Raw genomic sequence first — 16433 nt, 5'->3', positions numbered from 1 at the left:
TTTTTTTGCTGGAGTCAGAAGAGAAGAGTGATCACATACATTTGGAACCAGCCAGCAGTTAGCTCAGTTTAGCATAAAGACTGGAAATGGGTCTTTGATCCGTCTATTACCACATGGCAGAAATAAAAAATAATGTTTACTTTGAATTAATATGTTGTGAAAAATGCAGAAAAAAAGCATGTTTACAGCAGGTTATGTGCTGGATGTTTTGTTGGCTGGGACCAGTAACTTCTTAGGAGTCTTTGCCAGTTGGTTGGCAACTAGTCGAGGCCAAGAAACAGTCCAGCACTCGACGCATTTTACACTCCGGTTTTTGGTGGGGCCAATCCTGACCTGACATTTGTGTCAATATCGCATCATCGCGTTGGAAAAGTTGCAGGGATGTAAACACAAAAGCCAATCAAAACCTGCTTGAGCATCTCAATTGAAGCACACTAGCCTTTTGAATAGAAACTGGCTGAAGCCTCAAACTCTCCATACTAGTATACGAGTGGTATTGCTCTTCTCATTAAAAAGGTAAATATACTATTCTTTTAGATGAGCTTATGAGCCAGGTTGGTATTTTTTTATCCAACTGAAGTAATTTCACTCAAATTTAAGTGGATTCAAACATGACCATGATAAACTGAACTATGAGTGAAGGTATGTTTAAGTGCCAGAAGATGGGAACTCTTAATATTGTGTAATAGCACTTCAATTCCAGAAACTTAATTGGAAACCAACCAATTGATTTCTAATCAAATCCTTATATTATTTTTTTTAGCTTATTTCTCTCAACTGTGTTTATATATCAGCAGCTAAAATGTTCTGCATTCTCCTAGACGCTGAGTTGTTTTGGCCTGAGGTTGATTAACCATTCAGTGGGTGGACGTGTTCCTTGATACGCCATCATCCTCAACCCCGGTCCGCTTTGATGGTACACCGGGGACGGGCAGCTGCAGTTGGTCAGCTGCGCTTCACTCGCCGCATGCTTAAGGGAAAGAAACTGCTCTCTTATCAAGCTTCACAACAACAGATAAACTTTCCCGACTCTTTTCCCTTTTCCCTGATGGTGTCACTGAGCAAGACTCTTCTGCTAATTGCGTCTTTAAAGTCAAGTTGGCTTAGTGCTCTGAGGTTCACCTGAGGGCTTTTTAAACCCTTTTCACCCGTGGAATACCTGGAATCTATCTGTTAGACTAAGGACCCTTTTCTGACTCAGGTGTCTGTTATATAAATGCAATGCTTATGTAACTGGATTTGCTTGCATGCTCTATATAAAGTTTTTTTGCAGGATAATCATATTTTGTACATTTATATGACATTTAGAAGTATATATATTTACTGAGGCAACTTTTCTCTCAGAAGGAACAACAGCATTACCCGTTCAGGTAAGAAACAAACGACAATGAAATGAAATATGTGACTGTGACATGGGAGGAACCTCTTTTTTTCCTCTGTATTCCAACCAAAACAACAATGACAAACTTTTCACAGTCCAGCCCTAACTTTAACAAAACTGTAATATCCTTTCTCCCTGTTGTTTTCACCTCTGCTACAAGGACGAGCATCAGTGTCCAGTCTGACTTTGGCACAAAGGAGCTAAAGTGCTCCATTCACGACCCCAGGAGAAAATGTGGAGCCTGAGGTTTATCAGTGTATTCTTCCTCCTGTCTTTATCCAGGGGAGAGAGACAAAGAGCGTTACCTCACCACTGTATCCCTCAAGGCATCACAACAGAGGACGGTTCCCTGTCTGCAGCTGATTGATAAAACATGTAGCGGACAGTCTGTAACACTCATTGAGCCTCCGAGCAATCTACACCATCTCTATCTGCTTGTCCTCGGGGCTTTTGTGTTGTTTGACCCGTCCATGTTGTCGTCGATACTCTACTGCTCGCACTTGTGGCCTCCTCTCCCCTCCTCTGAAATTTCTTCTCTCGCTCCACCTTACCCATGCAACAGCAAACCATAGAAGGGGAATAATCTGGAAGGGACACACCCCTTTAAAAATAAAGTTGGCAACGTAGAGCGCAAACAAGATTAAAATTCATCATGTACACTTCTAGCTCGAGGTCAGAAACATTTGATTTATCAGATTCTCAGGTTGCTTATGCAAATGACTGAACCTATAGGTTGAGGGTATTTATGGCTTTCCTGAACATCACAGGCCTCGGTGCCTCCTCAGGGAGACCCCTGAGACCAAAGGGGCTGCTGCGGAACAGCAAGCAAAAGTTTGTGATCCAGCCTGATGAAAAAAAACCCAGTGGGGCCACTTTGCACCCTGCACATCCACCACTTCACATATCGACAAAAAAGACCAGAAAACAAGTGAGCCATCCAAGGTGCGGAGTAGATGACTAAACATAGACTCGACTTCTACTGACAGATGCTGGCAGCTTATATTTACCTGCCCCATGACATTAGCTGGCATTTAAAGAAGTGTCATTTCAATCTCGGTCACCTTCAAACAAGCTCCTTGTCCTTTCTTTTAGGACAGAATCAAAACTAAAGGTTCCTCTGGGCCACCGGATGGCGGCTGACCTCAGAAATAACTGCCTCTTTGATAAAGTGGGACAGTAAACTACCAAATTTGAGAGAGATTTGAGTACTGCAAAGAAACTACCACTTTGATAAGTTTTAGGAAGAAGAGGATGCAACAAGAGGATCTGAGTAAGAGAGAACCAGTCGAACACTGGTGGAAATAAGTCATTGATGTGCGTGTTGTATATTAATTCAAGCATCGGACGGATCACACTTATTTCATCTGCCCTTTGTAGCTGGAGCTTGTATGTCATGATTTATTCACGTCTGTTTCCATTGCAATGTGTTGCATCTTAATTTTTCCAACTCCAGCTGAGTACATGTTTTTTTTTTACTTGTTTATTTCTGGCATTTCCTCTTAGGTTATGTGTTTATGCAAACATTTAAATTGTAAACTAGAGCTGGTGGATATCAACATATTTAAGCAGCGACACAAGCATTCATTTGGATCTGTGTTTCAAGCGACCTAGTCCTATGTTGACTTTTTTTATTTTATTTCGATTTTCACCACTTCCTAATGTTTACTCGCTTTTCTGAAATAAAAAGTCTGCAGACGATGCCAAGGAGAGCTATTAGTAGAAACTAAAAATAATTCAAGTTGTGGGACAGAGGAACAAAAACAATGAAGTGAAAGATCCTCAGTCCACTGAGCTTACACAGATTGCAGATTCAAGAGATACCTTTCTGTGAAATAGAAAAAAAAAGAAAAGTGCTCTCTCTACAGTAACAAATGTCTTGCCTTGTGGTACCATATCACATATCCACATTTATTTTATATTTGTAGTTTGATATATGATCTTCAAATAGTTCATGAAGATCAACAATATAAAAGTACATAACAACACATTTGTGTCCTTCAGGCTCGAGGGGGGCATGTCTGAGTGTGAGAGTCTTTAGGGATCAACAAAATGAGTTTCCTTGAGGCAAAGGAAGCTCACTGTGTGTCTCTGTCTGGGTGTGGCTCCCTCAGGACGCTCTGACTGTCCCCTCTCGACGCCACACACAGCAAGTGTCGCGGCGCTGCAATAATAGGCTGCGCCTCATTGAGCAGACTTATTGGGTCTTCTCAGGAGTGAGGTAAGTGGTGTGCTAAATTGAATGCAGTTCATAGTTTTTGGGCAGAGGGCCGCTCTGCTTTTACATTAGGTGGGAGAGAACTACATAGGCAAAGACAATATTGCAGCCGCTCGTGCGTTAAGAGACGCTCGTGGCCTCGGAGAAATCACTTTTCGATCACTTCAGCGGTCTCAGGTGACTCGTTCTAAATGAGGACAAACCAGAAAATTAAAATGACATCCTTCGATTTTTGGGCCACGGAGCCCAAAGCCATCGCTAATTGAATAATTCAATCACACTACAGAATAAAGAGAATTGGAAGAAGAAAAAAATAGAAGAAGATCACACAAATGATGGCAGAGAGCGCAGAGCTGCTATAAGTGTGGCAGGGATGAACTCATGTGAGTCAGGGGAGCGGAATATGTCATAGTTGACAACTCATTTCTGATTTTTACAAGCGAAGGTCCAAACATTCAAAGTGAATTTCCGGCTCAGTTCACCTGCACACCAGCAGGTGATGTCTCAGAATCAGTGACTTGACAGTTCAGGTGATTACAACACGTGTAAACAAGCTGTGAAACGTGTCAGCTTCATGCTTTAGTAGTCTCCTAACAGCGATCATCAGCAAACTGACAGCACACATTAAGAGGTTGTTACACCACGTCTTTATAAATAAGTCATAGAAATGAGTTGATGGAAAGAAAGACAGGTTAATCGATTATTACTGTTTGATTAAACCATTTTTCTAAAAGATGCTCCTGTCTCCATTCAGACAAACCGACAAGCACGTCTGCAAGCATATGACGGTTTGGTTCAAAGTACATTCCACGGAAAAAAGTACCACTGACTACACAACGATGGTGCAACTGGCTCTTTCAGAAGTTTGGGAATTTGGATGCTCTCACTGTCAAAAACCTGGAATTACCTGCCACACTAAAAATGTATCTCATACTATAATATAGTTAAGTGTATATTTATTATGTATATTTATTTATCATTATTTGTCTTATTCTATTTTGTTAAACTAAAATGTAACTGCTGTTTATATTCCTTTTAAAATCTTACTTACTTTTGCTGTTGACTGCTTTGGTACAGTTTGTATTGGTCTCTGAATTTGAGTATGTTAAACTAAGTTTTAATTAATTTCCAACACATCCAGTTTTCAGGGTTATTTAGAGCTTAACTAAGGTTTCACGTGATGACGCAAACTCACCGTTGACCACGACAGCGATGTCCACAAAATCGATCTCTCCGCGGGCCTCTACGCTCGCCTCGCAGCGGTACACGCCCTCATCGGCCTTGGTCACCTGATAGATCTGCAGGTTGTTGTTCGGCAGCACCTGGAACTTGTCTTCGCGGCACGTCGGAAGAAGAGGAGGAAAGACGAAAGAAACACACAAAGAGAGCGAGTGAGGAAGAGGAAGAATAGGACGGCAGAAGAGAGAGGTGAGATAAGCAAGTTAGGAAAACAGGAGGCGAAAATTGCCAATTGTCAATCTTCACTTCAGCACATTTACCTGATAAAGTTCACACAGATAAACACCCACGCAATTACAGTTCCAAATCGACTCCACTCGCCCCCCATTGTGGCCACAGTGAGATTGGCGAGGAGTGATGAGGCCACTATCTCATTTCTCTCCAGCAAAGATATTTATAAGCCTGCATTGTAATCAGAGAAATGATTTTTTATTTTTTTTTAAAAACATCTTCTCGATGTTTCATCATTACCGCTCGACTGAAGATTTGAATTTCAATTAAAAAACGGGACAGATTCAAGGGGTCACTCTTTCCAATCAGTGCTCGGGCGGGCAGTTTGTCTGGAAGGAGGATGGGGAAGTGGTGTAGAGAGGTGTAAATCAGGGAGGAGGAGGAGAGAAAAGGAGTCCTCGTCCACTGGCTCTTACTATTGCACCTCTCAGAGAATAATACCATTAGAAGTGAATTTATCTTAGGTCCTCCTCATATTAAAAACTATTTAAGATACTGAAAAGAATGGGATTTCAGTGGAGTGCTTCAGGATTCAGCTTTAGATCAAACCAGACAGAAGATGATTGACAACATAATGAGTTAACAGAAGCACACAAGCCTAAAACAAACACCCCGTTCTTGAGGCTTTTTGTTTCGGCTGGTTCGCACGTCCTCCGTGTCGCCTTCTAAGTGCTCTGTAATCCATCCTCTCAGTCGCTTGTTAACATGGTTCCTATCCCAGTTATACTCCTCCTCCTGGGCTGATGGGGTTTCTATTCATAGCATTCGATATCCTTGTTTTATTGAGAATCCGCACAAAAGAGGGGGAACAGCATTTCCTAGAGAACAGAATTCTTGGCACATTAGCACATCTATTCAGTGAGAGAGAATGGTGAACACTGGGACTCGAGAGAATTTTCTTTTCCCCACGATGATGGAGTGCAGGTTTAAATTCAATATATAATTCTTTTGTTTACTCCAGAACTTTTTACTACAATTAATCTGCTCCTGGAATAAACAAAATCAGATTCTTCCATTATACAAAGGTTTGTCTCAATAACATTAAATATTCACTACTGAATAAACAACCGAAATAAAAATAGAATAGAATCTCGAAATGAAAGAAAAGAAAAGTCTGCTAGTATTTGCAAGATCATTCAAATGTATTTCGTGCCCACCCACCTAAAGAATTCAGGAATTTAAAGTGAAGGAAAAGAATTTGATGAAGACTTACTGCGGTGCTCCTCTGTGATTTCCTTATCCTGGTAGTACCACACCACCACGGGCACCGGTGAGCTAATGACATCACACACCACCTCCGCCGTCTCACCGTGGCGGAACTCCTGCGGTGACTGAACATCCTGAAACGTCAGCCTCTCTGCGAGATCAAACGAGATGAAGATTGAACACTTTTTTTTTGTCCTCCTCCTTTCTCGGTATAGGAAGCAGACAATTTATTGCAGGTCTGAACATCAAAAGGGAAACGTGAAAAAAAAAAAAAAATTCTGCTGTGCTCAATTACTGTACTGATCCCTGAGACAGGGTTGGAGTTTTGGAAAAGTTGTTTTTCTAATGCATTACTCAATTATTCAATTTTTGTTTGAATCCAAAATCAAAAGAAAAGAAAGGAAAATCTTAATTTTTCCGTGCAGGAATAGGTTTAGTTTTGCAAAAGGTTGCAGCTACAGTTCAGTCAACTCACGTTCAACCGTTTATTGCGGTAGTAGAACATAGGTGGAGGGGCTGAAGCAACTGGCAATGGGGTCGATGGGAAATTTCTCTCTGCTTTAATAGGCTGCCTAATAAAGTGGGTGTGTATAATAGATGATTGTGGACAATGATGTATGTCACATGATGTGTGTCACATGATTGGAGCAGCGCAGCTCCAGTTGGCTGCTTGAACTAGCTCGCAGGGTTCGCTCCATTTCACGTGAACAGGGCTCCACAAGTGAGAAACACAAAATGTGCGATTCAAATCTCTGATTTTGCAGCTGAATGAAATCACCAAAGTTGCTTTAATTTACCCAAATGAGGATGTGAATGTTTTCCATCCAATAGTTTCCCAGATATTTCAGAGGATTGGTGGAAAAAACAACATCAAGATAAGTTAAGAGAATCCTATATTAGACCCACACTAGGGAAAATGTGCAATACTACAGCAGCTTAATAGGCATCAGTAAGTATTAAGAAACATGCAATACTTAAGTGTATGAATATAAAAATATGAATGGAATAAAAACTACTATATACAGTTTTTAACAAGAAAAACATGTACAGTAAATGGCTTGCACATGAACCATTGTATTGCACAGACATAATGAAAACTGCACAATTAAGAGAGTTAAATCAGAGTGCGGTTCATAGTGGGTTAGAATGACTGTCACGTGATGTAATCATCTGCAGTCCAGATTTCTCGTGTTTGGAAACAGGCACACGAGACAATGTATATACTGGAAATGGATTCACTCACATATTCAAATAAAACAAAAGCTAATCCCGCTTTGACTGTTTTCTGGGACACAGATAAGGGGATTCTAATGAAACAACACAGGAGACAGAAGGACGGGCATTCCACTTGCTGCCAATCATACCCATGACAGCAAAATATAAATAAACAGCGAGATATTCCTCAACCTATTTTGCAGAATTAGACGATAATAAAGAAAGCCTTTGATTCACTCTCTCTTGGTGTCATGGGGGGGGGCCTCGTTAACAGATTCTGCTCGGTGCCAGTTTGAAGCGGAGTCCTCTCTTTCTTGACAAATATTTTGGTGTTTTGACAAGTTGCTTTTATGGGGACGCTGTTCTTAGACACAAGCAGCACGCCGTCCTCCTTCGAACCCGGCTCTGGTTTGGATAGCAGACTTTGATACGGGCCGGTTCTGGCACTGCTGGCCGCTGCAACCACCTGCCATCGTCTGCACACTGCATTGTGGAGGTATGAATAAATCAACAACCGCTCCCTTATCGGTCCCTTCCGTTAGCGAGGCCGTGCCATTAGCATTTCACCGTGTGATTTATGCCAGGCTGCTTCCTAAAATGAGCTTTCTCTCCCGGACTGCACCCTCCGCCTCTGAACGTGTCTGGCATCTCAGTGTCTTCATTAACTTCAAGGATGCCTTTGCATGTTTTGTAATTCACTCTGTTGGTTTCTTATCAACCCCCCCCCCTTGTGTTCTTTTTACTTCCAAACTCTTCTCTCCCTCTCTTTCTCTCTATCTCAGGTTCGAACACTTCAGGTGTCACTTGTTCCTCCCGTTTGTATCTGTTTCCTGCCTCTGTTGTTGTCACACTGCTCTACACGAGAATCAGGGAGGGAAACAAGCTCTCCAGAGTAACTCCTGCACACAACAGAATCGAGAGTGTGCTCTGTACAGTTTCACTTCTACCGTTTGTCTACACATCAATGCAAGGATAACTGTGATTCATTTACAAGACAATGTCCCTGGACGTCTCTTAACTGGGACACTTCTGAATACTGTAAAAACTTTGCTGGTTTTGGAAAAGTGGCCTAATGTGGCATTATTGCTCACTCATTATCTACTCACCACTATACTGATGGAGGGGTGGGTGAAGTGTTTGAGTCCACAAAACACTTTTGGAGTCTCAGGGGTTAAAAAAACACAACATGCCTCCATACTGCTCGTGTGGTGTCATCCAAGTGTCCACAAGCCCCTCTCACCCACCCTTCTATCGGCATGAGTAGATAATGAGTGAATTTCCGTTTCCTTCCTTTTGTCTTTGCTCAAACTCACAGTATGAACCTCATGGTGGCACTAAAGGAAAAGTCAGAGTTCATCCTCTGAGGAAACACAGTCAGTTCACCAAAACACAAGCAAAACGGTTGTGTTGGTGATAGGGATCTTAAAGGGTTCATCCTCTGGATACCACAGTCATGCTGCCATGACAGCAGCTTTAGTATGTTTGTATCAATTTGTCCTCTAATTTGGATTCAGAGCTGTGGCATGATCATAACAGTAGAGATCATAATCACAGAGATGTCAGGTACTCGTGAGCGTGCATCAACACTCTCCCTCCCACAGGTCGTGAATTTCATGTACAACAACATGTTTTAGTGTAAAGGCCCGTGCACCACCTGAGGAGTCCCCGTCTGCTCCGGCTGTGCGCTGGCAGAATGGCTGGCTGGGAGCTTTAGGCGGGTCTTCATCCGCATGCTGCTCAGACAATCTACCGAGGGGCCCGAGTGACTGACGCATGGTTGCCGTGGCAACAGTGGTTTTAGAGGCACTGGCTATGCGGCGAATGAGGCGGGGGCTGAGTGATGGAAGGTGTGATTGAGGCAGTGATGAATCCCGTAATGATTCGCCGAGAGACGATGAAAAAGGAAACCACGCAGCAGGTGATGATTTCCAGTGTGTGTCTGTCTCCGGTAATCAAATCCCTGTACAGAGACGTTCTCTGCAGTTAAACTTGGGGAAAGACTCCCTGTGTATCTGGATCACTTGCTTCTTGTGTGATCTGTGTTTGCCTTTTGCATGCATTATAACGTTAATCCATTTCCTGTCACTGTGCTACCTGAGAGCAGAAATAGTTCATATTTGGAAAGGTGCCTTTTATAAAGATACAGAGCTTGAGCAAATATTTTAAAAATAGACAGTTGTGCTTTTGAGCAGCTTTATAAAAAAAAAATATATATATATAAATATATATATGCCAGAAATCCTGTAGTAGCCTCTCACTGAAAGTATAATAGTCTAACTCCAATCAAGCAATGGTTATAATAACTCTTCAAAACCATTTACATATTGCTTAACGTGCGATTCACCAGAATATAAATTAAAGTGAATTTTAATCTATACTCTTTTTTATTTAAATGATTAAAAATGTTGGGTTTTCCCTATTTTTTTCGATCCCAGAATATAACTCCCTCCAGGTTATTAAAAATGTTACGAGGACATTACCTCAGTGTTAATAATCGTTACTGCAATTCTGGCCCTATGTTATCTAAATCTTTTCCAAGGCAATCGCAGGAGGGATTAGGTTGGAGTTAAATTAGATGTCTTGCTCAAGGGCACTTTAATAGGGCAAACATCAGTTAGATTACTGCTCGCCCTGAGGATAAAACCTGCGATGAGCCCAACTCTGTGACCACTGAGCCTCCCTGGGTTACTAACAGAAGTATTGCCCAGGATAAAGTGACGGGTCAGCAAGGCAAGTTGGCCTCAGTGCCACATCTCTCTGTCTTTATGCTTTAATCAGAAGTATGAATGGCGCGCACTTGCACACAAGCTCACAAACAAGGTCAAGGGCTGCATGGATCTAAAATACACATGTGCAAAGATAGAGCTAGCATAGTGAGGATGGGAAAATTAGCTTACGGTAGATCTCCAGCACGACCGAGGACTCCTCGGTATGACCGCTGGCGTCCGTGGCCTGGCAGCGGTAGATACCTGCATCCTCAATGATGGCGTTGTAAATGATAAGCCTGGACCGCGACATCTCCGTGTGAAGCGTCATCCGCTTGGATTGCACGATGCGCTCGCCCTGGGGGTTGTACCACTCCAGCCTCACTGGCTCGCCGATAGCTAGGAAGGAGAGAGAGACAGAAGGAGAGATGCTGATTAAAATCTTATTTCTTCTTACTCAGCAAGTCAGGATCATGTCTGCCTGAAATATGATCGCCTTGCAGATCAATTCCAGTAGATGAACTGGCAGGTTTTTTAAAAGGTTAAATACTTTAGTCCTTGACCCATTACTCTGTAGAGAGCAAATTTCTACTGATTGAATTTTTTGGAGGATATTTTCCACCATCATTGCAAACATCACAGATAATACAGAGGGAAGAACAGGGAGAAATTCAGGTTCCCCAGCACTGACTCATTTATAGGCAGCGAATCACCTCCAGATTCTGAAGGAGTTGGAGGTTGGCTTTGTTCCGCTGAACAGCCGAGCACCTTCCAACACAGTTGTTTGAACTTGTGATCAGACGGCCTAAAATCATCATGATGTCATAATCTTGGAGTTACACGGCTAATAAGTCTGTAAAGGAACAGGGGACATATGTAGGCTGTAAATTCCACTCTCGTTTCCAACATCACACACTGAACACTGAAACAGAATCTTGAACACCTGATAGCTGGCGACTGCAGGAGATGATGGGGCCATCTGCAAGCAGCAGGTGCCCCCTGCCTGTCGGTGTGGACGGCCATTACTGATCCCATCAATCAACTGAAGACTTGAACGTGACAGGAAATGCATGGAAGCATGTCCAGTCCCTTAGAGACAAGTCTCTGAGGATTCAATTACGGAAACAAAACGAAAGAGGAGGAGGAGGACAGAAAATAGAGGCACCACAGTTTGTGACACACATTTTATCCCCGGGAGAGTGGAGGCAGTTTGAATGCTTCCTTTCCGCTCAGTAACAATTGGCCGAGCTTTTAACCTGTGTTTGCTCGCTGGTGCTGGTGTGGATAATTGCCGTGTTTGTCCAGTTATGTAAATACATGATGGCATAAATAATCCCTCAGTTCTTTAGAACACTGGTGTTTAAACGTGAAAATGATTTGCCTCTTGATGTCTGCTGAAAAACACGCAGCCACCCCAGCATGCTTACACCATTACCATCAAGGATATGATGGTAATGGTGTTAGCATGTGTTGGGCATGTGTCTGCTGCTCGAGGCCAAGGAATGTGATGAGGCAATCAGACACAAGTGTTGCTGCAAAGATATTGTCGTGGTTCTCCTCCTCCCTCTGCTTTCATTCACTTGTGGCCCACCACTGGAGCCTCAAGGTTCACATGCATACTCGCCGGGAACAGATCAGTGTCTAAAGTAGCTTCGGGCGTCCCTTTATACCTGTTAGCGTTAAAACGTTATCACCTCCCACCATTTTACTGTCGGCTGACAACAGAGGCAGCTGAATATGTTAAAATTGACGCAAATAGCGTGGTGACAGCCCGTTTGCCTCACAGATGATCTGAGGAGACAGGAGCATGTGTCTTTGCAACTGGATGAATAGCTGGTGGAAATCGCTGTCAACCCGCTCTTAAAAATCTGCATAAGCTCAGGCATTATTATTACTGACTCTCGGCAAAGAAAGAATGCTCTGTGATTGACTCTTCTGAAAGTAGAGTGGTAGAACGGTGCGTATCACTTTTCTAAGTGCCAGCAAAATCTGTGCAAGGCAACAACTGATCATCAGCCTTTTCTCACTTTTGTCAACAAACCCTTCAGCTCTGCGTCATTTTTGAAATTTTAATGGACAAGGAACCCAGCTTTGTAAGCTCTGGAAGGTCTAAGAAAACTTTTTCGCAGTTAGAGAGCAATATATTAAAGCTGCTGAAATAATGAAGCCATCTCAGCCTCCTACACAAGGCACATTTATCGACATTCGACGTGCCAATATTAGCCGAGCCCAAGCTGAAACGCTCCTGTCCCTGTAGTGGCTGGCAGAGCTATGGTGGTAATTGATTTAGGCCTCCTGGGAATGAGTTAGCACGGGAGAAGCAGGGAAGGAGGAGCACTGGTATGTGCATAGGTTGACATGATGTCAAAATTATTGGTTAAGTATCTATCAAACTCTTTATTGGGTGTCATATATACGGCTAATTGTTAAAAGTAGATGTACTGGCCAAGTGACACGACCTATAATACTGTTGTTAGACATATCTGAGGAATAGAAACAATCGCTGTTGGATCTGGTTTCTCTCCTGAGCCTGCATTTGCAGCTGCATCTGTTTTTTTCGCAACCAACATGTGTTCTGGCTCTCTGCCACTTTAGTCAATAGGGAGGTTAAACACACACTTAAGCACCAGTTTATCCACCTCCTTATTTGTCTCGCCGCACACACAGCTTTGTTTCATGCTCGCACAAGACCAATTTCACATCAGAGAAATGTCTAGACGTCTGTTTGTGCTCCTACAAATGGTTGACTTCATCATTTTAAAATAAACAGATAGATTCTCAAAGAAAACTACTTTTAAAATGATGTGCTTGCATCAGATATCAGCAAGACACAGCATCCAGTTATCAGGGTGACAATCATTGCAGCCTCTGTTTGTGATGGTTGCCAGGTTTGTGAAAAATCAGGTCTTGGTTGGTCGTTATTTTTTTATTTTGTCACCAGTCTGTGAATGGAGCATTAGTAATTATACCTATATATGACTGGGTTTGTATTTTACTGTGGCCCTGTTAGAAGAGCAGCACGGCTAACACCAATCCTTACACATCATCACATACTGCGTTGCATCTTCCGTACTCTGTTCAAGCAGTAATGCAGCTCAGAACATTTTTCTGAATGCAGTGCCTGGTCCTTCTTGCACACTTTACCATCTTCCCTCTTCTTGATTCAAATCTTCATTGTGAAACATCCTTTCAGGGCACTTTGCTGTGAGGGCATGAAATAGACAAAAAGAGCTGTTTATTGCAGCGAGACGCGATTGATGAAAGCTAATTGCGCTGAGGGGACGTCCTTGTAAAGACAAGAATCAATGAGCGGTTTTGAAAATGAATACTTTTAGCTGCTATGTGACAGAGATATAAATAATAACATAATTAATATTATGTCCTCAGTGGAAAAGGAAAGGACAATATCACTTTTCTTAATTAAAATGCTCCCTGGCACCTTAAGGTTTTGACCATTATTTCACTTCTCACACACATTGTCTAATGTCTGATAACAAATGAACTCCTGTTGGTAGCTTGTTGAACGTTTTTCCGCACAAAAGAGAAACCGTGAGTTTTTGGGGGTGTTTTGGCTTCTTTTTGGCTAATTTCTATTAATAGCTATCTGCGTAGGACTGCAGAATAAAAATGCTTCTATGCTCCTCCCTAAAACAATAAAATGTATTCAGAGTACCAAAAAGTAAGTCATCATAAAAAGAAGAAAGTAATATGAGATATTGCACATGATATTGAAATTAATACACACCATTGGGAAAAGAAAAACAATAATATTGCACTTCTAATAAGTTTGGTGATAAGATTATTTTGCAAGCGTCCCGGTACAAGACCTTTGAGTGTTCATGAACAAATAAGAAACCCTCAAGGCTGAAGATAAGAAATTGAGTAAAATCAAATAGAAATCCATCCCAGTATTTTGAGTGAGAAATGTGAAAATGAAAGAGAAGAAAGACCTTTGATGGATAATTGTGTGGACATGTCGGACAATCATGGCCAAACAAGGACTTAAAACTAGTTGAGAATAATTTTTAAATATTGGCAGATAAATGCAGATGGCGGACTTAGCAGGAAATGCAGCAAATAAATAAATATATAAACAGACTTACAGTCAATGTAAAAGTGAAGCAGGAGGAGAACACAAGCAGAAAAATGAAGAGACAAACTAACAGGATGGAAAGGAGACAAGGAGACACAGGTGTGACACATTAGGGAGGAAACGCAGGTAAAGGAGGCGCAGAAGCAAGAGGAAGTGACAAACAATTAGACACAGGAAAGTCAAAATAAAACAGGAAATGACTCAACACAAGGATCACAATAAAATAAGAAACCTTGAGGCAGAGACACAAAAACCTAAATATAGAGCATTTCAAAACATAAATCAAAAGTCCAAAAGGTTTCAAAACCAGGGAGGAATCACGACAATGTTGAATGTTTATAATAACCTATGCTTCATTCTGCTGTGGGCATATAAAAATGGAAGAAAGCTCATAAAATATGAAAAATGAATCGTCTGGAAAACATTTTGCTCCATCAGCGTCTGACAGGATTAAACAAAAACTTTTTTTTCAAACCTAAACTTTACTTTTTATGTTATTTAGTCCCATCTATTGAAAGCTATGATATTTAAAGGGGCTTTTAGAAAGCAGATAGAACTAACATATTTAAAATAAATATGACCTGACCTCGCTGCTGCTGCCTTGCCCAGCATTTGACTTTGCCCCAAAACCTTTTAGAAACAATTTACAAGAAAAATGGACTTCACTGAGGACCCTCACTTTCAGAACAGAACCTCTGCGTTCTGCCTTTCCTCACAAACGTGCCCTCCTAAAAGTGCCCTCGTGTGCTTCCTGCTCCATTCTTCTAATCAGGATTATATTTACCTGGACATGATCCTTACAGTGGGACACGGCTATGTAAAGCCAAAAAGTCACTTTCATAGAATAACTCTTTTTTATGTTTGCAGGCTTTGCTTCTGTTTTACCGGGACTCTGACTGTTCTGCCATGCTTTACAGCAGACCCCAGTTGGCCGAGTTACATGTGAATATGGTCAAAAAGAACATGTCTGAATGCCAGCGGAGGACAAGGGCAAAAGAAAAACAACAAACAACACTTCACTTTGATGATGGATGGAGGCAAATGCTCTTCTACCTCAAAGCCTGTTTCCATTCTTCTTGCTTCTGAATGTTTTTAAAGTAAAAGCTTCTACCTTTGCCTTTTAGTTCCTGCCAGTTTCTTTCCATTCACCTCTATTTTTTATTTCTACCTCCCATTCTGTCCTCCTCAGCATTACGGCGCCACACCGACGCCCCCTCCCAGTGTGTCGGCCTCCCCTGGCTGTTAGCTCCATGCTGAGTGGGTTGGCGGGAGAGAAGAGGCAGTCTGCAGGAGGCGGGCTGGGCCTGCCAGAGTGTGTTGCCACCCCACCGAGCCACTGGCACGGGCGTCAGGTGCTCTGCTACGGCTGAGTGCTGATACGGCGTTCAGAAAGGACACGGAGGAGGAGCGACGAGGGGAGCGGGGCCGTCCCCTGTGAGGATCTAGTCATCGCTGGGTCGTAGAGTCACTCACCATATGGACAGCATCGATTGTGCTGCGATCGTCAAATCATACACAACAAACAGACTTCACAAGCGCCAATGCAACCCCCCTGCTGCCTCTCTGACCTGCCTCCAAACACACACACATGCATACAGACAGAAAACCCACGTCAAAATGAGAGTCTGCGGCGTTTCTACCTGTGCAGATGAAGAATTTGGACTCTCCGACACTTAACTCCACTTTGTTCAAGGATATGGAAACCTGCAGGGCGGCTGTAGCAGAGAGAGGGGGACAGACAGAAAAGGAAAAATTGATTAGTTATTATAACAGAACAGAGCACAAAAGATTGTCATTGTTTGCTGACTGCAGAGACATAATAATACAAAATTGCTTTGAAAAAGTTTCAGCCTGCGAAGCAGTGTGGCTCATTTCCTTCTTTATGCCACATTTTATTTTTCATTATCCGAGGACCATTTTCTGTGTGCCACCATTTACTGCAATTATTTGAAAGGCAGGGTGCAGTTTACATGCAAATATCCATCGATGAAAATAAGGGGCTTCTTAGAAATAACCAATTTTGCAGCTATTTATCAGAGAGTTGTGTTTTTCATCGACATTTCCGTATTGTGATATTGAGTTTACCCCTTCCTCGTGTATTTTCGCCATCTTTTAAATGAGCAATTGAACAGTTTTTACTTTTTTTAT

General features: G+C 42.2%; 1 protein-coding gene across 6 annotated transcripts in view; it reads right to left on the bottom strand.

Moving 5' to 3' along the window:
* The window catches only part of LOC109638878 (neural cell adhesion molecule 2), a 381983-nt gene that overhangs the window by 59923 nt on the left and 305627 nt on the right, over positions 1-16433 (bottom strand). For all 6 annotated transcript variants that reach the window (XM_020102061.2, XM_069521443.1, XM_069521441.1 and 3 more), the window contains 4 exons: positions 15926-16000; positions 10385-10591; positions 6280-6423; positions 4792-4929 (listed from right to left, as the gene is read on the bottom strand). In XM_020102061.2, coding sequence (XP_019957620.2) covers positions 4792-4929; positions 6280-6423; positions 10385-10591; positions 15926-16000 — 564 coding nt within the window. The remainder of the gene's footprint in view (positions 1-4791; positions 4930-6279; positions 6424-10384; positions 10592-15925; positions 16001-16433) is intronic.

The sequence above is a fragment of the Paralichthys olivaceus genome, chromosome 24 (genome assembly GCF_024713975.1).
Source record: "Paralichthys olivaceus isolate ysfri-2021 chromosome 24, ASM2471397v2, whole genome shotgun sequence".
NCBI lineage: Eukaryota > Metazoa > Chordata > Actinopteri > Pleuronectiformes > Paralichthyidae > Paralichthys > Paralichthys olivaceus.
Note: the sequence above shows the minus strand (reverse complement) of the source record. Positions and strands in the feature narration are given on the sequence as shown.